The following is a 26,920-nucleotide window of genomic DNA, read 5'->3' on the forward strand; positions in this document are numbered from 1 at the left end:
AAATCTCTGGATCACATAAGCAAAAGTTGTGGATAAGAAAAGATCCAGTTTGAAGGGAAAGGCATTTGAGAAGTTTGTTACTGCTGTACTTGTTTACAAGAAATCATCCCGGAACTAATTAGGTCTCACCATTTATGCTCCATGCTGTAAGCTATGTACATACAAAGATGATTGTTGCTTGAGAAAAGCAATCAAGTTCACCTTAAGCAAAAATCTAGCGTGTGTAAAGCAGTCCCCTGACACTGTTTACCAACCTAGGATGGCAGGTTTAGCAGAGTAGGGATGTTAATTCCTTATTGCTGTTAATTCTTATCCAAAACATACAGTTAGGTTAATTCCAAAAATATGTAGTTAGGTTAATAGACATATGGCTATGGTAGGGACATTAGATTGTGAGCTCCTTTGAGAAACAGCTAGTGACATGACTGTGGACTTTGTACAGTGCTGCGTAATATGTTGGTGCTATATAAATGCTGTGTAATAATAATAATTATGGGGCACAATGCAGAAAGGTGCATCCTGCTTGTCCTATTCATTACCCTCTCCAAAGAACCGAACATTGCTGTGTGTAGAGCACTCACTCAAGCTTGCATGTACACAGCTTAAGGCATCGCTGCCTGGTCTAGATAATTATAATCAAGAATAAAATTGTATATCCACGAACATTTTTTCAAGGAGGTCTCACCATTGTGCATGTTTATGGAAACCTTGTAGCTCTAAAAAGATGTTTTATTGGTAACATGCACCTCATGCCTATCACTACCCTAATTCAGTAAACCCTCTAATATGAGATCATTCTGTAAAAAATGGCAGACAATTAGCAATCACTTTCTACTGTTCTATTTCAGCTCTGCTGTATAGAGCACTGCATGTTGTTGATATTATATAAAATTCAGGTACTTGCACTGCTTTCATTTAACAAGAAATAATTGTACTTATGTTTTAAATACAGAGCTGCATTCGTAATACCTTTTATATATGCATGGAGTTACATTTGCATCAATTGCTGAATATTTGCCTTTAATAAAGTGTCCTAAAGAAGGGGTACACACATCTAAAACAATTCTCTAATCCCAGCCAGACTATTGACTTAATTTCCTATGGTAAACTATTGCAGGCGTTTATAATATGAACCAACACTATCCAACTATCATATACCAATACCAAAATAGAAAGACTAGATTTTCAGAAGAAAAGAAAGTAGCATATAGCCTTAAAAGCGAGGACATTTTTGTTTGACATTTAAATATCCTCATTACAATATATTTTTCATAACATTTTAAATGAACCTAGCTTATTTTTCTACATTACTATGTTTATATTTTTTTCATTGTAAAAATGAATTATTATATTTTAAGATAATGCATAAAAAAAGAAAGCCAGAGAAAGGAAAACATTGGCTCTTAAAATGGACAAACTGGATTTACAAGTAGGCTGGTACAAATCAGGTATTATATTACTGCCAGTTCAGTATCAGAATGGGAGAATAAAGTACAGATTACTTCACTTTAAAGGAAGAAGGCATCATCCTGAGCACTGGTCTAATCCTGACAATAATATATATGCCATCATTCTGGGAGGGATATGTGTGTGCCAGGATCCTTACAGCTTATATTTACAGGTTAACAAAATACCAATATTTATTCTATTACTATACATTACTGCTTAAAATGTTACCAGTTAGCTGTGTATTTAGGTGACCTTGCTGAATAAATACATTGGTAGAATCTTAAAAGTCCAATTCAAGTCTATAGGATGTGATGTGAAGGCAGCAATGTACTATATAACATTAATATGCATTATTTATATAGCGACCATCATATTATGCAGTGCGTTACAAAGTTTACAGTCATGCCACTACCTGTCCCACAGAAGGGGCTCACAATCTAATGTCCCTACCATAGTAATAAGTCATTAACCCAATCTAAGGACAACTTGGGGGGAAGCCAAATAAACTAACTGCATGTTTTTTGAATATGGAAGAAATCTGGAAAAGTGGGACATGTGAGGAGGTATGTTGGCACCGATGGTTGATAGTAATAGGGGCTAGGTAGGGGGCTGAGCATGGCTTTACTTATTGATGAAATTGTCCTTTAATAACAAATACAGTCTGCCCATTACTAGGGGTAACAGAAAGCGATAGTGCTCTATCTATTCTTTTTTAAAAGGCGGCTTCTTTTTTAGGTTTGACATTTTTAAAATTGATGTTATAGCACTTTAATATTTCACTTAGAACTTTTTTGTTTTAAAATAAACTTTTATTACATTTGAGTCAAAGGATTCACAGTGAACTTTGGGCAGAAGTAGATTCTTTTTAGATTCTTATTGTCTGGAATGCATAACATCTGGGAAGCTGCATCTATAATACTTATGTTTAATATTTACCTAAGAAAAATCAATCAAATTGTACGTTTTATTCTTGATCATAATACTACAAAATTTGAATTAACATTTACTTCATGCAGCCAGTACTAATATCTTTCCAATAATGATAGTTATTACTGGCTTTTTATTAGGTTAACCCCCACCCTCTGCTAATTTTCCATTTTCCCCTATGCAGACATTTATACATATATAAATAAATATATGGCACCTATATATGGCACATATATAAATAAATATATGGCACCTGGGCAGAAGATAAAGGGGAAGTTTGCATAAAAGAAACCAGCACAACAATAAAAATTAAATCTTGGCTCAGGTTCTATCACTTCCCCACTGAATAAAAAAAATATGTTTACAGTAGTAGTACAGTAGTTGCCCTTTTTGGGTGTCCCCTGCCCCTTGCCAGCACCAGCCAACACCCAATTTTACCCTGCTCTTGTGGCCCTTCACTGTGCGGCCTATAGTTTTTATGAGGTTAACATGTTGTTGACACAAGATAGGATAGTTTAGCTTTGCTATGGTGAATAATATTTGTTATAGCTCAGTACTTACCACCTGTTTCACCTTCTGCCATACCACCCCCCAATGTGCAACACAAATTGTCAGGTCTAGGGTCTGTGTCCATGGCCTTTTGTTCACTTCAAAAGGGTTAATTATGTCAGAAACACATACATCCCGCCATACATGTCTAAAGAAATGCAAAACTCATAAAACTCAAAGGGGAACAAATACAGGTCAGAAGCAAGTTAAACTGGTATGTCAAATGCATCTGATATCAGAAGCATCTTAAACTGAGACCCAAAGCCCATTGACACACATCCTATAAATAGAATAACATTGAATATGGACAGACAGAATTCCTGAAGAGATCCATTGATGAATATACTTTGCATAAAGTATGACAGGAGACGATTTCTGTCACCACACCCATCTTTGAACAGACTGTTTATTCATGCCACTAAAAAATGAATAAAAGAAACTACAACAACAGGAATTAGAATAAGAATGGATCTATATTTTATATAAGAAAAGATTCTGTGAAACTGGAATCTAGATTTAAATAACGTACTTTCATATTTAGAATTACAATTTATTTTCACATCACTCATTTGTGATAAAACCCCAAAAACTTCAGAAACTCTTTAGATTTCTTACAATGTGTCTGAGATTTGCATGCAATATGTCAGATCACATGCTGTTCTTGAAATCTAGCAGAGCTGACATCGAGGAATTCCCCCACCTAGTGGATATGCTGGTACTGCTATCAGACTCCAATCCTTACCTTTTAATGTTTCATTTTTATTGTGGGGATGTTTTAAAAATACTATAGTTTTAGTTTGTTAACACACTGACAAAGCAAAAATAAAACTCTAAAATTGTGATTCGTAGGCTACGTGCAATAATTATTGTTAGAAAACAAACGATTAACGACCGTTCAACGATTTTTCACAATTATTTTGAAACGATTGTATAGTGCACAATTCTGTACATGCTGTAACAATACGATCGCTCAAATATAATCCACCAATATTGTACACACACTAGATACGATTGTTTGAAAGATGCAGGAAGTGACATGTACCAGAGAAAGTGTACTGCAGAAACATATACGATTACTGAACGACCGTACACACAATAGATAGCGGACAATTGTCGCCCAATCAGATTTGCCAGGATGGTTGTTTGTTTCCAGCACATTCCTCATTCATTGTTGACCAGTTGTTGTTCACTTTTTTTTGTTAAAAATTATCGGTCGTTAATCGTTCGTTTCCAACGATAAATATTGCACATGTGTATGAAAACTTTCACATCTCTACCATTATTCCTACTATTGTAATATTTACAATAAAAAACAATAGTTCAAATACATTTACAGTTTATAAACAAAATGGACATGGAAGAAAAGAATAGGGAGAAGCCAGCAAAATAAGGATTGTCTCTTTTTAACAATTGATGGGGTCAAGCCAGAGGAAGGCAAGTTTTTTTTTAAAGAACTCTAGGAGTATGTAGGAAGCTTATGATAAAAGTATAAATGCTGCCTGGAAATGCTAGTTGACTGGCTGTCATACTGATCCTTGGGCTTTGAGGGTTTTCTAATAGTAACATGCATGCAGGTGAGAAGTACATAACTTTCTGTGTTTTTATTTTGGGTTATTGACAAATAAAACATAATGAATATAATAACCACACAACAATGTAATCCATGTAACTCCTCTAAAGACAGAACACAATAAAGAAAAATGTTCATGAATTATGCAAATATCTCTTCCCCTAGCAGTGTGTACTAAGGTAATAGCCTGGAACTACAATCTGCCATTGTCTAGGTCCTCCTGACACTCCTTTGCTCCCCGCACCATGGTGTAGTGATGCTGAGACAGGAGAGTAGAGAAGATGTGGCAGGCTCAGGATTTGGAAGGTATGGCAATCGGGAATGGGAGAGGTAAATGAAATGTTTACTATCATGCTCTACTGCCAGCTTTGCAAGGAGGAATGATAAAGAAGGAAAATATTACAGTGAGAATTAAAGCAGTGGCATTATAATGGGGCACCCAGCTATTTGCTATGGGCTCAGGGGTTCATAGCAATGTTCCTGATTTACTTCCTGTTCCACAAAACAACAGGTGTCTTTTAGATGGAATTGTCACTGGAACTATTGTCCCCATTGGAAGTAGTCTAATATGTAGAATGTCTTTTCTCTTTTCAACCTTGGTAACAATGGTAACTGTATGTAAATAGAGTAGATTTCCCTAACACAAGGGTCCTAACACCTTAACAGTTCATTTAAAACAAATCAAAACACAGCTGTAGATATTCTGTACATCTTTAGTCATCCATATAACAATGGCACCTTCCTGGATATTGCCTACATTGCACCCTATTCTATGGATAGCTCTAACTATGTGTCCTTGTTTATGGACAGCCCCAGCATACATTTCTAGTCTATCATAAAACAATGGCTTCTTCCTATTGCCTCTACTATATTCTAGTATATAGATGGCCCGAACATATATTTTAGTCTACCATATACCAATGGCACATTCCTGCCTATTGCTTACACTGTGTCCTAGTGTATAGAGGACCCCCAACATATATTTAAAATACAACTTACACCAATGACACCCTCCTGCCTATTGCCTTTACTGTGTTTCAGATTATAGATAGCCCGAACATATATTTTAGTTCACCATATAACATCTTCCTGCCTCTTGCCTATACTATGTCCTTATTTATAGATGACCCCATCATACATTTTAAGTCCAGCTCATAATAATGGCAAATGTCTGCCTTTTGCCTATTCTGTCTCGTAGTCTATGAAGCAGGGCTCTAACATAAGGCTGCTGGATGAGCCTCCCTTGTGTGTTTATGAAGCAATAAATAGGATCAGGGCCTGAGTCAGATGATATGGACAGGTGGCAGTGACATTGTGTATACAACTGTGTGTACATCCTGCTTATTGTGGCGCAGCATACAGCCTACACACAGTATAGGAAGAACACTTTGGGAAGTCAGACAGGAACTCTTGTGCAGTGATTAACCCCACTTGTGGTTTCCTCTCCCTAAGAATAGGATTTCACATTGAAATGTACCCGGATGTGGCGCTTCCTCCTTCACAATACAAGCAGACAGCTGGGACAGGCTCAGCCATCTGTCTAGCAGTATGCTATATGTCCTCCTGGGGCCACTGATCAGACAGCCAGGAATAAGGATCGATGTGTGCATTGTCAGTGCTGGGAATATAAGCAGAAAAGGGAGCTTTATCTGCTGTACCTAGGGCTATGCACAGTTCTGAAGGATGTGTAATGTGCTAGTGTAGCAAATATTTACCAAGTAAATAAGTATGTGTTAACTATTCCTTTTCCAGTTCCTGTATGAGGATTACACTGGACTACAATTATAATGTGTGGAATTCCTGGCTGTGCAGAAGGCTGATTATAGAACACGTGGAGAGGATAGCTCTGACTTCCTGTTTACATCTCTCAGCATGACCAGACCCTGAGAGGAAAAGGTCGGATGACCCCCTGCACTGTATGTCCCTTTATGGCTGTCATCCTCCTTATAGAAAGCACACATTAAACATTAAAACAATTAACATTTTTGATTTCTGGTAAAATCGGTGACCAGGACAATATCATATCTTTTTATTCCTTTAGCCGGGTTTTTACCCTGATACAAATCCTTACCATTTATATTTCCACAGAAGTCAAAACAATTAATCTTGGTCAAAACTAAGATTGGATACTGAAGGAGCACCAGATTCCTTGGTTCTGTCATGGCTACATACAAATGTGTTAATTATATAATGACCCTGAAGAATCCATACTGAAATATACTATGAATCCTGCCATAAAGGCACCAGGAAAATAGAAAATCATTTAATTTTTCCTATAATTCCTGATACATCTCCATGGTAGTCCTATTAACAATCTATGCAATATATTAGAGTGGCTAGCCAGGGGTAATCAAAGGTGTATATTGGTTCTTTTTTGTTTAAAATCTATAAACAAATCAGAGGATAAAATAAACTAATGTGTAAATGTTACTTTTATACAGATGAAGTGCATGCAATGTATAAGAATTTGTTTGTTACTGGCCAGAGGGTCTGACATGCATTACTGTGCTGCAGTGTAATTGTGTGAACAGGCTCCATTAAAATGAACAGCGTTCAGTATGATTTGTGGCTTCCTGAGGTACTATAAATACCATTTTCTTCTTTCAACGGAAGCATCTCAAAGTACATGGTGGTTCATCCACAACTACTCAATAGAGCCTCATCTGACAGCTGCTGTTACCGGATGTTAAGTGCAATACACTCCATTAAAAAAGAAAAATTGCCAGTGTACAAGAAGCCACAGGCAATGCATCAATAATTAATAACTGAATTAAAAGGGCAGATCATGTAGGCTACTTGGATCTAGCTGCAATCCCTGGTGGTATAGCTAGGCAAGCAGTACCCATGTATCCTGGGCAACCTAACCAATGCAGGGCGGCTAGCTAAACCTCTACAAATGTATTAAGCCATAATGACCAGGAGTTTGTGCTGTGATAACAATAAAATAACAATCACTGAGACAGACGACACATGAATTATAGTTCTTTAAATCGAGACTTATGTAAATTCAAAGATGGATTTTGTTACAGAAATTTTAAACTAGGCAGGAAAATTTAGGACAATCACCTGATCTGAGTTGTCAATATGTGCCTCTGAAAGTGAAAGTGTAAAAAATGTGTCTCTGAAACTGCTTTGTTATTCACTCCTAAAGGCACTTTACCAACACGCTGCCACTTTCAGAGACACAATATACGTTACCTGTACACAAGTAGATCGCTGGTATCAAAATGCATTAGTTGGAAGGAACCTAACAAAAATCAGCAGCCACAATGGCAGCAAATTCAGTTCCTATTTCTAGAGTTTATGTATATATTTGTCTGATAATCTTACATGTCTACAGCCACCATGATCCATATTGTAGGCTCATCTGTGAAGTGAAGGGGAAGAAGAGGTAAATTCACTTTAATCACATTTATCAATCACTATACAAAACAACCGCAGGTCATGGAAATGTGCTTATCAGAAAAAAATGTGTATAAATGTACTAATATCTATGTAGATTAAACATCACATAATATTTATCAACAGGATAAGAAATGAGTATTTCAGTGACATGACATGTGAACTATCATAGGTTTATTTACTGGGATATCTGCTATATTATAAGAACATATGTTAGATATTATTGGCCTTGTGACGTGTTTGTAATATGTATATGCATTTGGTAACACATGAGATGTGCATTGCTGCAGGTAGATCTCTGGTATCACAATGCATATATATATATATATATATATATATATATATAGGGTTCCGTGTCACTGTCTGTCATTTGCAACCCCTATTTAATGTACATCGCTGTGTAATATGTTGGCGCTATATAAATCCTGTTTATTAATAATATGTATATTCTCATTCCTATATTAAACCTTCTTTATACTGGATGGACAATGTCATTAGGTTCTCATGTATCTGATGGTGTAATAGTAGTGGGTGCATTTTGATGATTTAGGACCTTTTGCTCCCTCATTTTGAATGATTATTGGCACCATGTCCCGCTATTTAAGTTAAAGTGTCCCTGTCGTTGGACATGGCAGCTGCGTCTCTAACTCCTTTCACTAACGCCTGGCTGTGTGTAGTCGCAGACCTAGGACAAGTTTTCTTTCCACAGAGAATTCACATTTTTTTATTTTTGTTCCACACCAGAAAACTAAAAGCCTTGAACCATGGGCCTGAAAGTGAATAAGCGGGTGAATGGTGTGACCAGTGGTATGAATCCAGCCACCATGGAGGGTTTGGGGCAGATGGGTGTGAGTTGCTCTGGCTGTATTGTAGCAGCAGAGGTATTAGAACACACACAGGCCATTATCCTGTGAATTGGGAGGCTTCTAATACCACTCATTAGCATGAGGTACTTTGAAGGTAGGAAATGAAGGCCAAGCGAACACGGACTCTCCTTCCGCCCAGCCCGGGGCCATACCTCAGGGAGCCCATTATTACGGCTGTTTACCACAACAAGGCGGCCTGCAATTTCCGCCGGGCTCCATGGGGATTCACTTAACACTCTCACTGCCAAGCCCTGAATGCAAACACAAGGTAAATGGGGGTTATCTGCAGGAAATCTCACCCATCCCCCTCTCATTCCATGACACAGGTCACGGCTCTTCCTTCCCTAATCACAACACACAGACCCCCCTCCGACATGTGCGGCACCACAGTGTGCTCCGAGCAGCCCTCACATCCCAAATCTATCAATGACACCCCGCATGTCTACAGCAATATGCCACGGTAAGTGCCGCAATCATCCCGGGTCAGGTCACCCCGATCGGGGCATGTGTATGGGGTACGGGGCACCGTGCTATGGTGGGATCGCAGAGCTAGGAAAAAGGCATGCTTGTTCCGACATATAGCAGGGTGCGATCCATGATATAATCTACCCGGTACCATGGAGCAGGGTAAGTATACACCCCATATATATAATACTATGGTAGATCTAGAGCCAGTACCCGATCAGGGTAAGTATACACTATATAAATATAACACAGGGGCTAAAGTACATACTTGTTATAATCTATCCAGTACCCAGATCAGGGTAAGTATACACCATATATATATATATATATATATATATATAATACTATGGTGGATCCATGTCCTAACACAAGTCGCTGTGCAGACAGTACCGAGTTAGCTCCATTCTCCCCGCTTCTTGTGACTTATCGCTCTCTATCCCCCTATGTGTGCCATGCTGCGAAGCTCCTGATAAGTAAAGCAGCCCTATGGCTGTGTTGTGCACGTAGAATGCCATTTTCCTCTTGCCGTGCTCTATGCGCTGTCTCCTCGCCCCATACACCCCAATGCTCTCCCTCCGCCATCCACCCTACAAATACACCTTGCAGCTCCCTCTGCTCTTCCAAGGCTCCGGCCGCGCCAGTGCAGCGAGCGCGCCCCCTGGGCTCAGCCAATCAGAAGTGTCGGGGCAGCTCCACGTTCTGTTTTTTTTCCTTGACTCTCCAAAGGCAGCCAATCAGAGAGCTCCCCTTGAACAAACCCAGAGTTCCAGGAATCCATTCATTCAGAGGCAGAAGAGCGCGAGGCGTGGAAGGTTGTCCCGGGGAGCTGTGAGTGATCGCTGCAGGGTGACACCCTCATTCATCACCATTCTTCTCTGCACGATTCCGCTGTGGAGTATCGGAACCTGGGGATTGATGCTTTGCTGATACTGAGAAGGAACTACTAGCAGCTGCGCCTTGCAGCACACGGATTGCCTATCGGGGAGCTTGTCGTTGTGCGGGGAATGTGTGGATGTGATTACTGGGGGACTTCGGCTGTCACCTGGAGATTATTTGCCTTGGAGTAGTATGACGCCTCATGTCCCATGCTTAATCATCGCAGAGCCACTCGGATCTCCTGGCCGGCTCATGACTTCTATGGGATTGTGTGTGGATCCTGCTCGCAGCTAGGTAGGTGATGCCATGGCAGGGCCACCTGTGTGCCGGGCTATGTGGTGGCTGCAGGGCACCTTGCACATGATGCCGGAGGAGGAGGGGTGTGTCCAGCACGGGGCACTACAGAGCAGACAGCGCTGCATGTGCTGAAGTCCGCCCCCCTGCGGTCATGTTCACCCCTCCTTCTCCTCACAGGTTTGTTTTCATTCATAAGTTTTTCCTTCCTCTATCACAGGGCTCCCCCCACACATCATTACACCCGGGAGTCCCCATGTTAGTGCAGGGAGCAGGCCCATAGTCTGAGCTTGTGGTGGCCCGCATAGTATTTCTGGTGGGTGAATGTTACTTGTGTAGAATATTCTTTGCTCATGGTGACTTTTTACTTTTCGTGAATTTGTCAGCATGCAGTGATGGCGGTGCTGATGAGCATAGTGTTTTTATTGTAGACTTTATAACAACAGATAGGTGATCACTGCAGTGACAATACATGTGTCTAATGTAAGGCTGATTTCTACAGTTATATACGCATTGCTTGTTTGATTTCAATATTTTAACATGTTTTCTTATGTGTTGCAGGTTTTCAGATGCATGCCAAGTTTACGCTGAATGCCAGAAGTCGCGATCACTACAGATGGAGCTACAAAGTCAACATGGCACTAGCGGTTCATTAGTGGTCATCCAGCAGCCTTCTTTAGACAGCAGGCAACGGTTGGATGAAATTCAGCCGGCAACTATCTTGACTTTGGACCAGATCAAAGCTATTCGCCACCAGAATGAATATACAGATGGCCCATCCATGGTGAGGAAACATGGGCCAAAAACTGCACCAAGGCACAGTAAACCGGAGAGGACTCACGAGATCATACCGATTAATGTGAATAATAACAACGAGCACAGACCCCCTCACCTGGCACACATAGGAGGACATGTGTACAATGCCAGGGTTCCCGTGCTCAGTAGGTCCACCAGTACAGGAAGCGCAGCAAGTTCGGGTAGCACAAACAGTGGCTCCTCGGAGCAAGAACTTTTGAGACAAACTCCACCACCCAGAATCAGCTCTGGATACAGGACGGACAGGGTAATTCGGACGCAACCCAAGTCTCCTGCGTTAGCTCTAGATGACCTAAAGAGCTCGTTGAAATTGGACTCGACACAGCACAGGTTTATTTGTGAACAATGCGGAAAGTGCAAGTGTGCAGACTGCACAGCTCCAAGGACCCTACCGTCATGTTTGGCGTGCAACCGTCAGTGTCTCTGCTCCGCTGAGAGCATGGTGGAATACAGCACTTGCATGTGTCTCGTTAAAGCCTCTTTCTACCACTGTTCAAACGATGACGAGGGAGACTCATATGCGGATAACCCTTGTTCTTGCACCCAGTCTCACTGCTTCCCCAGATACTTATGCATGGGAATAATGTCCTTGTTTTTGCCATGCTTGCTCTGCTACCCTCTTGCCAAGGCATGCCTAGATGTGTGCCGTGGTTGTTACGACCGAGTTAATCGCCCTGGTTGTCGGTGCAAGAACTCAAATACTGTGTACTGCAAACTGAAAGAAGTGCCGCGGGGCCAGGGCAAGCCCTCCTGACTTTTTTTGGAGTAACCTTATTTCCAACTGACTGATCCATTTGCTATGTAGGTTATACAGATATACATATGTCTCTATAAGTACCTCTATTTCCCCTGGAATGTTCTCTTCAGTTTCCCACATTTCCACAGTAATTGGTTCAGATAAGATGTTGGCTTAGGCATAGTTCGCACAACAGTGTAAATGACAGTGTTAATGTACAAATTGCAGTAGCCCATAGTAACCGATTAGCACAGTTGAAGTCAGATTAGTGAAAAGTGACTTCTGATTTGTTACAAAGGGTAACTTGTTGAGGGTCGTGAGCAAAACGTAGAGGAAAACTTAATCACTATTAACCGTTTCTAGATTCTTTTACTGGTTAAACTTGCATTGTGCGCTCACTAATACAGATGGGCATTTTGTAACCTTAACAAAATATCCCTTGCACCTTTAAGCCACCTTTTTCCTATAACCCTGAAATGCTATCGGCTTCTATTGTAAGAGCTTTGCAGGATTTGCTGGTTTTTCTCTCCCAAGGTGTAAGAGCCTGCCACCCTGCATTGAACGAGTTAATCTGCGTGAACACCCACCCCTTTTACTTGTTTATGAATTGGCATCAGACACACTTGTCTATGTTGAAGGACATCTATTTAAATCCCCACCCTGCTCCAATTTGCCTTATCTTGTCTCTGTTACTAATGTGTTGTATTCAGGTGCCAGAAAATTCAGTAGCCTTAACGAAATAAGCTCTTTCTCGCGGGGAATCGCAGGGAATCCGATATGCAGTTTCCTGCCGGTGACCTGTTTCCCTATTTTTTTTTTTTTTAAGTGTTCTATGTTTTTAATTGCCTTAGCCACAGCTTGGCGTTTTTGTATATTATGTACAAATCACAAAAATTGAATATTGCCTATTTTTAAGACAAAAGTCTGTTTTAGAACTTTTTTTATTGTAAAGAAATATTTATTATGTGAATCTATTATTTTATGATATTTATTTGAAAAGGACTGTTGAAAAAAATTTACAGGTCTGAATATAACAAAGTATCAATACTTACTGAGAAAATAAGGGTGACACAAAAGAAAATACCTATGTTAACTATAATGCAGAAAATATAATTATTAATGAATACGTGTCTGTTATTTCTTTATTTTGTCAGAAGTCAATACCCACACCATTATGGCTGTTCCACTTTGTAGCATATATTTCAGAATGATTTTTTTATTTAATTAAATGTATTTTAACTTTAACATGGGCTTGTGTCTGTTTCAAAGTTTACTGCACTTTTTTCCATGTGTTTTACTATACTGTTTTGGTGATAGGAAAGAACCAAAATTTATTCTAATAGGGGTTATTGTTATTTCCATTAAAAATGGAACCTGCCATTCGAAAAGCAGCCAATCAGAAATTAGCTTAGTATATATTGAAAGAAGAAAATATCTAGTCTTACTGATTTATGCATTTTGTTCACTTTCTTAGTAATAAAGCAAAAACATTTTAACTGCTGTTTTAGGTAAAAAAAAGTGGGATAACCTTCTGCTTTTCTGGTTTCTTAGTCTTGAGGCAGAATATTGATATACGGTTGCAGCTGTGCCCATGTGGCTTTCAAAATCACATATTTGCAATGCTAAGAATGTGTGTTATTTAGAGTGAGAGGCAAAAATGTCATTCTTTGTTTCAGAAGTGGCAACTTGCACTTATGTTAAGATGACTTGCTGACCTTGCAGTGTTGCCAGTAATTTTATAGTGGTTGTATGAAACCTTGCAAGTGCTTTTGTTATTTAATCTTAGGTGTTGAAGATTTTTTTTTCCTTTGAACATTTTCTACACCAGTTGAAACTAGTTTAATTTTACATATAACCACAGCCAGTGTATGCTAACCAAAGGCTACAAAATTTTGTTTTATCTATGAAGGTTTATTCTTAATTGTGCAGATGTTTTAAACAAATTGCTCATCCTTTTTCTTTACCTCTTTGAAAAAGTCTCCGGTAATAAAACAAGAAGCGTTTTACTGCCCTAGCAGCCTGACATACCATGTTTTGCAAGGCAGGATATCCTGACCATAAATTGGGAAAATGCCTCCTGACTTCTGTGGGGGGAAGGAGGGAATGATAGGAGGTCAAGGGTTTAAAACAAGGGCTGTTGCCAGTAATTCTTCCCAAAGGTTATAATTTCAATGGCTTAATTTGCCTAGCTATCAAATTTCAGGGAAGAAACAGCTGATTACACAAGTCACTCAATGTATTTAAATGGTTGTTTTTTGTTTAGTTTTTGTTCTTTTTAGTTCTTTTAGTAACATACTTTTAAATTTCTATGATAAGTTAATTTATTTATTTTAGTTTTTTTGTTTTGATGTTTCCCTTTAGTTTAGATATCTTTAGCCTTCGAGGCAGGGATGTGTGATTACTAGCACTACTTAGCTGAAACCTTATTGTATACTGAGACCTACCAAGCATTAAACAGTTGTACGCACATCACAGGCATGGTTCTATTTTATCTCTGCTAGGGTCCAGTGTTCTTGGAACCCTATTTGATGTTTTTAAATACTGATTTGCATGTGTCCACCCTCATTTTAAGTTAGATAAATCTTCCTTTTTGAAAACTTTTAAAAGAAAATGTGTATTTGATTAAGATAGTGGTTTAAGAAGGCAATGCACAATCCATCACCTATGACTAGCTGGAATCTAAGTATACAGTGGTGACAAAAGGTGCCTTGCAGCACTTTCCTAATATACAATGAGAGCTTACCCACATGACTAAGAAAAAATACAGCATTTTGCACCAAACCACTTAGAGAAGCATTAGCTTTTGTGCTTTGTTGGAGGACCATCTTTTCACATATTTGTTATAGTTGATCCTTCAAAGGTCCGTTGCTGTAGAAAGTGATGCCTTCTCTTGGGCACAGCTCTACAAGTGTCAGTTGCATTGTAAAATACCGTCAACATGACCCAATTCTTATGTTGCTAAACTTCTTTGCTTCTAAATAAAATTCTTTGGCTTGGTCAACAAACTCCTGTAAAGGGTCTGCTTAGTTGTCTAGTGGGGGAGAGATTGAGGGCATGGGCCTTTAGAGAGTAGTCATATTATAGGGTCCTAAAACCCAACTCTAGCACCTTTATTTTTATGCTTTCAGTACACTTTCAATATTTTTGTTTATCTCTACTTATTCCCTAGTAATTGTTTGCTTTGCTAAAAAAAACACTCTATGTGGTGGTCAATGGAAAGCACAGAGTGTGATCAGAGAGGTGTGACGCACCAGTTCCAGGTATTTTGCCATGTAATAAACTCAGCCTATGGTGATGCTGTGGCCAGCTACAATTTACCAGGGAGCATGAAGCAAACATTACATCACCCCTGGATTCCGGGTTCTCCTTGTCCTGATGGATTTACTTTAAGGTATGTACTGACATCAGTACACATTTTATTGTAGCTTTACTTTTAAGCCTTTAGATGACACAATAGAAAAAATGAGGAAGAATAGTGTAAGTAGTAAGTTTTCTGATATGGGGTATTAGGGAAGAAGCATTACTCTTCACCAGGCTAACTGGATTTTGTATATTTTTTAAGTTAATAACATCCAGCAGCTTTTTCAGATTGCTAATGAATGCAGTGTATGGAGATAATTAAATAGGATTGAAAGCTTAAGATAAACTACATTGTACCAGAGAATTGCAATTCCATGCATGCAGTTGCAAAACTGCACAATTATGTACAATTATGATTGTGGGTTTTGTGTGACCTTGTCGTACACCATGCTTGTTTCCATTGTGTTATGTATGGTTCTTGGTTTCCTGACAAACAGTGGAGCCACATAGAATTGCACTTCTGGCCAAACTGGCTGCGTAGCAGTTCCTCTGGCTACAAATTGCCTCTGCAAAGTCAAATGCTTGGGGGTAGAACTTTGCATGAGACCTAGGTGGGTAAAGTAAAGTTTAGCGTTATATTTAATGTTCATTATTGCTTGCAGATATACCAACACCTCAGAATAGAACATAATCACATTTTCCCCCCTCGCTTGAGGTAATCAGTTCCTTTGCTGCAAAACATTTTTCTGGATTTGTTGATTCTATGAGCTGGGTGGAGCTGCTTGTGTCAAGTTGCACAGATCAGATTTCACAAGCTTGTACTTTTCTTAGGAGTGGAGGGAGGATGGAACTTTTGTACATTATTCTGACATGTCTGCTGGGGCTCATATTTAGACCTGATTGCACATCACGTTAAACCCCAATCTTCATTTTTCCTGTGAAAAAGAAGCAAAGAAAAGTTCAGGATCTCTGTTTCAGACATGCATAACAATTCCTGGCACTGGACATATTCTAGGAAGATTTGTGAGCGGACGTAAAGCAAATGAACCTGTCAAAACTCGACCCAACTTGTACAAGAGAACAGGATTTGTATGCAACAGGCAGTTCTAAATCATGCCTTTCGTGCTCAAGTCAGAGCTGTGTTTTTGGTTAACTGCAGTGTATAAATGAAAAATGTCATCTGAACAAATAGTACTGAATTACATAGTTATGTATGTGTAAAGCAGAGCATCCTGTGCCGCTAATAAGCATATGCACATAGCTTTTGCCTCTTAGCAGATGAAACCCACTGGATAATCTAATAGTTCCTCTGATTCTTTACAGTTTTGTTTTGTTTGGTTTTTTTTAATAAAGCTACTGCTTGTAAGATCCTCATTTTCCCAGGAACTTTTTACAAGACTTGGGTAAAATTCAGAATTGATAAAACAAGGAAGATGAAGTATATATGAACTTGGAAGAATGAACACATGCTAGAAAAGGAACTGGGAAAAGTTATCTTTTTGTGAAAGAATGGATATCGGAGGATGTAATAATTGGTATATGGTGCCTGCCTGCTGAATGTCACAGAAGCATTTTTGACACATAGGGCTCTATTTATAAATCGGAGAATCTAACATTCCCTCGTGGGAATCTTCCAGGTACATGTGTTTCAATGGCAGTAATTGATTCCAACCAGGGAATGTCAGATTCCCTGTTTTTTAAAGCCCTAATATAATAAACAGGTCCTGAGAGAATAATATTGTGGCTTTCAAAACACTGATAAAACAAAAAGCAAAATTTTTTTAAATATATCATCTTACACTAGTAATAGGGTAAATGTAAAAGTGTGAGAAAAACGCCTTTTCTAAAATACTACAGCCAGTTGGAATACCTATAAGGCAAGTAAAGACCACCGATACTGACACAGGTGCAAGAAGAAAATTGGGGAGTGCAAAGAAGGTGGAGTGATCCATAATACCTGTACTGATATAAGCAAATTATGGAATTTGGGTGGTGGAGAATTAGACTCAAAGTTTGATGAAGTTCCTTAATAAATTGAACTTGTAAAATCCAGGTTTAACAATACATCCAGATACTTCTTACATAAATCCATGCCCCGAGGAACAGGGATTTGTTTATAACTCCCAGAAATGTATTGCTTGTCAACTCTTGCTAGACATTTTTTGTAACAAGAATGAATACCTGGACCAATTCTATAGGGGTTTATGCTTTCCTTCTTCACTCCATAAAATGAAACAGATGGTCTACTTGTTGGCGGAACACATAGTCTACTAAAGGTTAGGTAGGTTTCTATAAAGGGGCACAGCCAATAGATGTATGAGGACTGCTATTGCTAATGTGTCTCTAAAGGTGCAATTTCTACAGAATTTCCTCTTTATCCTGGATCTATCACTTAGTGAGTTATTGAACCAGAACAACCATAGTCTTATTAGGTGTTCTGACACCCAATATGTCTATGTTCTTTCTAGATCAGTGATTTACCAGGCAGCAAAGAAAGGATATGCATGATGGCCCTTGAGCCATAAACAAGTCAGCAATACCAGCTACCGTATTTCTGCTCAAAAAGCTTTCTTTCAGAGTAAAAGAAAAATTGGAACACAAAATGGAGCTTTAAATCATCACCATGCTTATAACATTCCAGTTGGTGAATTAGGACAGCAATATTTGTGTATTCAGTGTATTCAATAAAAAAAATATGAATTTCAGCTTATAAATGTGTGTGTGTGTATATATATATATATATATATATATATACATACGTATTTATATTCAAATCGCTTTTTTCATACATAAAAAGTAACTGATAAAAAAAAGGCTAGAATAAAAACAGGAAAAAGATAAGTTACTTAGCTATGATGATCTCAATATTATCTTAACACTTCTTGCCTCAGTCATTATTGATGAAACTTTAGAAAGTTACAATTACACCAACTGTAACATAAAGATCTGGTGTTTAACACAAGTGGATGGGAAATTTTCTAGTATGGGAACAGGAGGTGTTGTATGAGAAGTGTGAGAATGGATTATAAAGAATGAGTACCTATGAAGTAATAGGAACCCTTTTGAGCCAACAGAAAGCACAATACATAAAGTTGTAAACTCCTTAACAAAGAGAAGTTTATATTTTTTAGCCACTGACATTTTTCAAATCTTTTTGGACAAAGTTTTTTTTTAAAAAAAAAACTCCTTGGATTGGTGTGTTAGCTTTGGAAATTGAGCTTATAGCATCCAAAAAGATTAAAACCTGACAATGGATGTGGCATCTAGAAAATGGATGAGTAGAGGCAGAGTGTGTAGAAGAAAAAATAGGGATAGAAGAGGTATTTAATAGGCCCAAGGAGAGACCTATAGTGGATTTTGAGAAACTTCTAAAATATCTTTAATTTAATTAATTTATTTAAGACAGGCAATACACAGAGAAGGGATGCACATCCTGGTGGAATGCCAAAGCTTATGAGTGGAGGGTCCTTGTAGCATCTACTTTATCAGTATGTGATGTAGTAGCAACAAAAAAGATCCTCCAATGGACACAAATTTCAAGAAATATTATCATGTCATGGTCTAAAGTGAAACAAAATATTCTTTTACTTTTGATTCTCCAATTCTTACAGAGCTTCAGATAGAGGTTTACCGGAGGCGTCAGTGGGGCTGCTAGCTAACACAGGAGTCAGTATGTTACACAGATACATAAATCCACATACGCAAATCCTTTCTTTAAATAAACAAAAAAAGGATGGTTGTTCAGTAGAAGTAGATGAGTGATTGCTTTGAAAACATTTTTTGACACATATTTTACTATGTCCTCCAAATATAGATATTTTGCTGTCCACATAGTTTGTTGTGCCTTAGACCGGTGCACTTCCATTCTCTGCTTACTTCATTAGGGTCCATGCACGCAGGTGTGTATGCAGCTTTATGCCCTCCACGTCACGTTGCTCCAACACAGGTCACTGCATGCAGGACAGCTGCCATTCAGTTCTACAGTGCACAAAGGATGTCATTCACATCTGGTGCAGGTGAGCAGTCTTGAGGATACACACCTCTTCAATGTTATGCCAGTGAAGTGTTTTGCAAAGTTGACCTTTATGTACGTGACAACCTTCCCATACCAAAGAGTTGATTGAAGCATTACCTGCACAACTGCATGTATTCAGAGTAGCTGATGCTGGTTTAATTTTGTTAAATAATTTAGAAACATGAAATCCAAATATCAACTCCAAAATCTTAATACTGCTGATGCTCTGTAATAACAATGGGACATGCTTGTACTGTATAATGTGGCTTTATTGGAAGATTGATAGATTTTTGTGTACTTTAAATGTGTGATGGGACACGTTATGGTACATTCAGCTCTTACATTTTATGAACTAAAGTCCACTGGATGGGGGTAGCTCTTGTCAGGGACAGACATAGGGAGGTGCAAAGTGTGCCATTTGCATGAGAGCCCGGGACCCTCCCGAGCCAACAGGAGCCCTATGTCAGTTTGGTGGAGAGCCCTAAGTCAGTTCTGCACAGAGGCCCATTTTTTGCTATGTTCACCACTGGCTTTTATCATATTGTGCTGTTACCAATGAAAGAGCTTTCCATTGCTGACAGATCTGTTTGCTGCCTTCTCTTTAACCATAGGACAATCACTGATGATGTCACTCCAATGAATGCTCATATAAATTGTCCCTAACACATCTTCATTCTGGGCATCTGCCAAATTGCACTGAATGACACATTGGACGTGCAGTGTACACAGAAAATAAAAAATTGCTTGAAGAAAGAAGAAGTCTTTTTTTGAAAGATACTTTTTTTCAAAATATTTTCCTTTTAAGGAATTTTTTTTATTTGACTTTTCTTCGAACCTTGTCCCCTGCTGATCCTACTATTGTTCATTTGTGTTCTTTTGAAGTTTACAGTAAGTAGCTCAGAAAACTGATGATTTTTTAACATATCTGTTCAGTATTCAGGAAAGTACAGGGACACTTTTGGCAAGATAAACCGTTATCTTTCTGTACTTTTAGAAAATATACTTAGTCTGAACAAGGAAGTGATGCAACCACCACATCAAACAACTGGCAAGCTGTAATATATTACATTTTTGTTTTTGGGTAAAGATAACCTTTAACAGCAGCAGAGATAAAACAGCAGTCACAGTAAGAAAGCATTGTTTTCATCAGCTGACTCATAGGGGTCTATTTATAAACTACAGAATCTGGTATTCACCGAAACATGGTGGAGAAGCAATTATTGCCATTGAAACACATGGATCTGGAAGATTCTCCAACAGGGTATGTTTCAGTGAATGTCAGATTCCCTGCTTTAAAAATAGACCCATAGGTCTGCATTGTTAAGAAAAGTAGTAAAGCACAACCATTGCATAGGCCCTGCATACCAGGAACCAAAGCTTTCATGTTTATTTAGTGAAAATGGCAGTTTTCATGTCCACTTACACTAAAAACGACATAAAAAGGTATAAAATAACCACACACAAAGATTGTATGATTTATGGTAAGCTGATTGGTTTTATGTATATATAAATGATTTAAAAGTGTATACATTGCCTATGTGTACAGAAGCACATGCTCATTTAGGATGCATATACATAATCCCATCCCTGATTGTTATGTTAACCGTTCTTGACTTAACTGTATTCCTCTAATGCAGACAGTCTTTAAATTCTTTGCAATTACATCACTGGCTTTCCTTTTTGTTCAGGGTAGAAGCCTTGCAAATTAATCTAAGAGACTATGTTTACATTTACATGCACCTGAATAACCTGCATCGTAGTTTAAAATACAGCTGGACTGGCTTTTTCTTGATGAAATGTGGAAAAAGTGATATCATTTCAGGAGTTACATAACTTGCCAGTAGCGCAGATTGCTTCTTGACGTAAAGCACCAACCTAAAAATAAAATCCAATAAAAGTTTACTAAGTGTTTATAGAATTCACTTAACTTTTTTTTTTCATTTTTGTTTGCATCTTGGAGGTACATAAATGGTTACATACGTATCATGGATAATGTCAAATATGGTGTTCCTACATCTTGATCTGGATAATTTCAGATTAATTACGTCTGAATGATGACAAGAAAAATGCAGTTTAAGGCTACAATGTAGAGGACGCAATTTGTGACTGTGTTGACAGCAGTTTTCTTCTACTACAACATTGATGTTTTGCTCTGTTCCTCCTGTTGTGTGCTTCTACACTTGTGTTGGTTGTTAGACTTATTAATAATAAACAGTATTTATATAGCACCAACATATTACGCAGCGCTGTACATTAAATAGGGGTTGCAAATAACAGACAGATACTGACAGTGACACAGGAGGAGAGGACCCTGCCCCAAAGAGCTAACAATCTAGGAGATTTTAATCATAATAAAGAGTTCTGGGATATAGTGTTGCACTGGTTGGAACAATTTTTATGTTTTCAGAAATATATGAATGGCTCCAATACTTCTGATTTTCTCCTGTTGTTTTGTGGTGTATTACTGGTCTTGTGTTGTGTTAAGGTTCCTTGTTTAGTTTGAATGGGCTGCCAGTGCTAGGCAACAGTACAAAAAAACTGGAAATGCACTTTTCTACTTACATCATTAACCTACAATTTATATGTCCTAAAATCTGGAATACACACACAGGAAGGTGACACACTTCTTTCCTGGTTCAGCAATAGTACTTCCTTCTTCACCACTCTACTTCCAGTGAGAATGAACATCACCTTCTCTGCCCAGGTGACAAGGAGATGATTCACTAAACAATCAAATGAATCAGGAAGTAGTAAAGCTTAAACATGAGTGAACATGTGGTGTATTTCCTTCCATGATGCAGTCCTTGGGCCTGAGAAGCCTATTGCTAGGTTTTAACACATGTAAGTTAGGGTAGCCGGTTGTTAATCATGTGTAGGCTCCAGCCTTGACTGATATTAGGCATGCATGGGCTTTAGATACAGTTTTCTTACATGCCAATGGTGTGGGGAGCCCATGAGTAGGCCCTATCAAGACATCATTTCCCCAGCCCTGACTTGGCATAGGGATAGATTTTCTGTAGCCAGTACAGCTGTAAATCCTTCAGCCAGTAAACCAGAACAACATATTGTAGTAAACAGAAAACAGTGATGCCAAATTAGGAGGATATTTGGAATCATAACTCTAAATCTTCCCTGGAAAAAGGATTAAAGGGACTGGATAAGGCTATTGGTAATTGTATTACTGCAGATTTGCAGCCCTTTATTTGGGATCCAGGCCCAGAATGTCCTGGAAGAAATGGGTTGGCCAGACACTCCTCCCTTTTCTAGGCCTTAGATTAGGAATGGTTCTGGAGCACCTGCCTTTGAGTCAAGGGGAAGTTAGAGCTTGAAGCCAGGTGGTTTAGGAGGACAGGCTATGTGCAGCCTGTGAGCTAGTGGAAAGATCCCCCAAATTTGAGGTCTGTGGGACCCATAGAGTGACCCAGGAGGCAAAAATGTGTGTCATGACATGACAATATGTATCACATGACAATATGTATCCCAAATTCTAGTTATTACCCTGGAGTTCCACTTTTAAACACATTACCCCATTTAGGAGTCTCCATCTGATAATTACTGTTTTCTTCTAGGAACATTTAAAATCTTAACACTAAGAGAAGTAATGTGTACTTCTAACACCATAAAAAACAAATTAGGGGCAACAACCATATTTGGTCCTGTGAGTCTATTTACAGATGATGGCATTCCTTGTGTAACTCCATCATTATATGCATGGACAATATATATGTAGGTACAACAGGGAGTATATTTAACTGCATAACTTACTGCTAAAGGAACCCACATGTTAATTCTTTGTAGGTTAATGCCATGGATGTTTTGACCATTGGAGCCCAAAAATCAGTATGCCAGCTTCTGACAAGCCATTTGTCATTTTCTGGACTTCCAATGTACTGAAAAGGGGCACATTGGTAGAAAACAAAAAGACTGCTGCTAGAATGCATTAGCCTTCTTCTAAGTTGCCGTAAATTGCCTGCTGTAATTCTGATCCAAAGACTCTATAATGTTTATGACCTGAAAAAGCACACAGATATGGAACAATTCAGAACTCCTTCCCCACATGATAGTTAGGAAACTAGTATTTTAGGAGGAGGAGATGGTCAGTAATAACAGACTCAATCTAATACTATTAATATTCTGGGGACCAGATACAGTCCTAAGACTAAGGTCTCCTCCTGTCATGTAAGTAGACACCAGGTTTTACTGCAGGGACACTTTCAGGCATAGGTAGGTTATTAACTATCTGTTATGCATTCTTACCTAAGCATGTTGATATTTCATGAATCTTCCTTGGTTCCAAAGCTCTCATCTTTTTCTCTAAACTCAGGTGAAAATGAGGGTAAAGTGCATAAAATATTCTTGCCATAAACATAAGGTAAATTGTTTTTTTTTTGTAATTTAAATAAATCATGATAAATATGTATTTGCTTTTTTTAGAAATAACGTTTAAACTGTTACATTTGTTTTTTTCTTTCAGATAACTTCTGTAAGCATTTATAATTCATGCAAGCCGCAGGCCAAAAAACGGAAAGAACAGTTTCCTGGGACCCTCTAATTAAAGGCCTTCACTTCTGGTGGATTTGTTCTGTCCTACTTGCTAAGACAGATCTGCCTAGGATTTCCAATGGTGAATATTTTAGCAGGAATGTAGCCTTTGTTGCTATGAATAGTTCACTGCAGATTAGCAGTATGCCAATTTCCTGTTGCCTTTCAGAGCTGCTATTTGAGCCCCATTTGCTCCTGGCTCTTGCACAATTGAAAACAATGGCTAACTTCATTCAGGTTTCACTTCAGAGCTCTTTAGAAACATTGGAAGTGGCTAAAGCCCTACTTTACAGCTAATTAACAATAGATAATGTTTGCTCTGCATTTTTTTCCAGATCTGATAAAAGGTAGAAGTACATATACTACTTCGGCTGCAGATACTGTGACTTTACGGATACAATAACTGTATTAGCATTAGCAAGTGGCATTGAATATCTAGGACAAATGTATGTCTGTGATAAATAATCCCCAATGGATACAAATGGTTACTTCACCCTGTAACCGCCCCAGGGCCTTTAAAGCTTTGTAAAAGCCAGTCATACTTGGCAACATGGATTAGATTTGCAGGAAAAAGGGTATTTAACATGCTCACAACTGAGCACAGCTTAGAGTTTACATCACAGATAAAAAAGGGAAAATAGCTGTGTGCCATATTTAAGAACCTTAAAAATTGCTTTAATTTGCAAATCTATAAACAGGATTTGCACAGCTATTAAAATAAGACATTTTTAAACAAATAAAATAAAAAAATGTAATTCCATGCTGCCTACTATTTTAGCTTTATAAAGTCTAAATACATACAAGAAAGGTTTTACACACCAATCAATATGCATTTATGTACCATTTCTTAGATTTACACAGTTTTGCCACACAAAATAGTCCTGTCTAGCAAGGAAGAGGAGAGAGTAGGAGAAATGGAAGAAAAGAGAAAAGGAAATTCTCCCCAACCTCACCCTGCAACTGGACAGTAAAAGAAGAACCAACAGGCATATGAGATTATCTATCTACCACTCTGCTATATCCTCCTATGATCGTTCTCCTTGCACTGCTGCACACCTGATTGAACCCTTGCTCTACTCTCCACCTCTATATGAGCTTTGTTGTACAAGTCAAATTCAGGTACATTGCATGCGTTAAAAAATAATTATTATTATTTTTATTATTATTATAAATCGTATTTATATAGCGCCAGCATATCACATAGCACTGTACAAGAAACTGGGGTTGCAAATGACAAATACAAACAATGAGACAATTAAAATCAAATTCAAGCTCCTGTGCTTTGCTGTCAAATCCCTCCACAACTCTTGTCCCACCTAACTTTCTGCCCTTCACTCCTCTGATGACCTTCCCACTTATACCTCATCATACGCACAGCTCCAAGACTTTTCTAGAGCTGCCCCAACTCTCTGGAATGGTCTTCCTCATCCTATTCGGCTTGCTCCTACTTTCTGCTCATTTAAAATAGCACACAAAACCCTTCTTTTCAAGCTTGCCTACCCATCTTCCTCTGTCTTTTAAACCATCACCATCCCTAATCCCCCTTCCTAGTGTCTGCTACTTCTTCCACCTCTTAGATTGTAAGCTCTTCTGGGCAGGGTCTTCTCCTCCTCTTGTTTCATTGTTTGTATCTGTCTGTCATTTGCAACCCCTATTTACAGCTCTGTGTAATATGTTGGCCTTGTATAAATACTGTTTATTATTAAGAACAATAATAATGACACTGAAATGTTCCTGAAAACTCTCATAAAAATTAACTTATTAGTTGTCCCTTAGGAATGCTTGGTAATGGGTCTTGTTCTGTCACATAAAAATAGAGACAAGTGTCAAGTTGCAATACAGAACTTACATTGGGCATTGTCTCTTTACTCACGCATCTGAATGGAGCAGTGGGGTATGAAAGGAAGGAAAGAGAGCATATGCTGATCGGGCATGTTCAAGTAATGACACCCCATCCAGGGAACTGTTGGAAGATGATCACCGAGAACTTTATTGTGTTTTTAAACCGGGTACCAGAATAAAGCACTACTCTACTACTCTGAGCTACACTGAACAACTCACTTCCATAGCAATGCCACTTCAAGTACTCGAGCAAACAAACCCTACAAGCACTACACTCTACTAGGTAGATGCCAGAAAAAGAGGAAAAACCACCAGCTGGACCAGGACAGAGTATATATATCTCCTTTAAATGACCCACCTGTGGTGCACCTGTTGGTGACTACACATATAATTCCGGCATATTCCACAATTCTCACCATAAAAAGTTAAGTTCCTAGCTGTCATGATGCTAGAGTGATGGAATATGGATGATATAACTAGTATGCCATGCTAGTACACAAGCAGGGATGGAAAACAGATATACCGTGTTTCCCCGAAAATAAGACACTGTCTTATATTTTTTTGGGCTTCCAAAAACACACTAGGTCTTATTTTCAGGGTAGGTCTTATATACTTTTTTTAATGAAAAAAAACACCATATTCCCAAATCCCCCTTACAAATTCCCCTTCTGATCACTCTGTGCTTTTTTTCCACTGTTCGGCAGTTAGGATATGGAACAGCAGGTGGCGCTGTGCCGGTTTCTTTCGCTCTGCTTTACAAACAGGAAAAGACACGATGCTGGCAGAGGAGAGAAGAGAGACGCTGCTGCAGCCAGAGACACACGCAGGATCGCGTATCAGGTGAGTATATTATTTTAATTTTTTTTTTTAACACATTTTTAAGGGCTCACTAGAACTAGCCTGGTTACATGCACTTCAGCTTCTGACAGGCGAAGTGCATGTAATATCACTCCGCCTGTGACAGGAGCCGGAACTACAAGGAAAGCATCGGCTTGTGCGGCTGTGTGTTAGCCGGCTGTGTGTATGCCCGCTGTCTCCTGCTCGGTGAGTACTGTTTTAATTAATGTTTGCTTTTATTTTTTTTTTTATTTTTCTACTAGGTCTTATTTTCAGGGTAGGTCTTATATTAGGGCAGGTTGGGGGAAAAGTGCTAGGTCTTATTTTCGGGGTAGGTCTTACTTTCGGGGAAACACGGTACATACAATCCTATATAAACCTAAGGACCCATACATGCAGATTGTACCACATCATTCTTGCTTCAGCAGAGAGAG

General features: G+C 38.7%; 1 protein-coding gene and 1 long non-coding RNA gene across 4 annotated transcripts; both read left to right on the top strand.

The window, feature by feature from the left end:
* Positions 1 to 10,006: 10,006 nt before the first annotated feature.
* On the top strand, positions 10,007 to 13,195 carry SPRY1 (sprouty RTK signaling antagonist 1). Of its 3 annotated transcripts, none has more exons than XM_072405801.1 (2): positions 10,007 to 10,398; positions 10,960 to 13,195. In XM_072405801.1, the coding sequence occupies exon 2, from the start codon at positions 11,015 to 11,017 to the stop codon at positions 11,966 to 11,968; it is 954 nt and encodes a 317-aa protein (XP_072261902.1). In that variant the 5' UTR covers positions 10,007 to 10,398; positions 10,960 to 11,014; the 3' UTR covers positions 11,969 to 13,195. The 3 variants fall into 3 exon arrangements, with proteins under 3 accessions (XP_072261902.1, XP_072261903.1, XP_072261901.1); XM_072405802.1 differs by lacking the exon at positions 10,007 to 10,398 and adding an exon at positions 10,456 to 10,714; XM_072405800.1 differs by lacking the exon at positions 10,007 to 10,398 and adding an exon at positions 10,732 to 10,881.
* Positions 13,196 to 15,113: 1,918 nt separating this feature from the next.
* LOC140327776 (uncharacterized) lies at positions 15,114 to 26,659 on the top strand. The gene is made up of 3 exons (XR_011920117.1): positions 15,114 to 15,341; positions 23,740 to 23,889; positions 24,659 to 26,659. It is a non-coding gene; the product is annotated as an uncharacterized lncRNA (long non-coding RNA).
* Positions 26,660 to 26,920: the final 261 nt, after the last annotated feature.

Source organism: Pyxicephalus adspersus, chromosome 3 (genome assembly GCF_032062135.1).
Source record: "Pyxicephalus adspersus chromosome 3, UCB_Pads_2.0, whole genome shotgun sequence".
NCBI classification, from domain to species: Eukaryota; Metazoa; Chordata; class Amphibia; order Anura; family Pyxicephalidae; genus Pyxicephalus; species Pyxicephalus adspersus.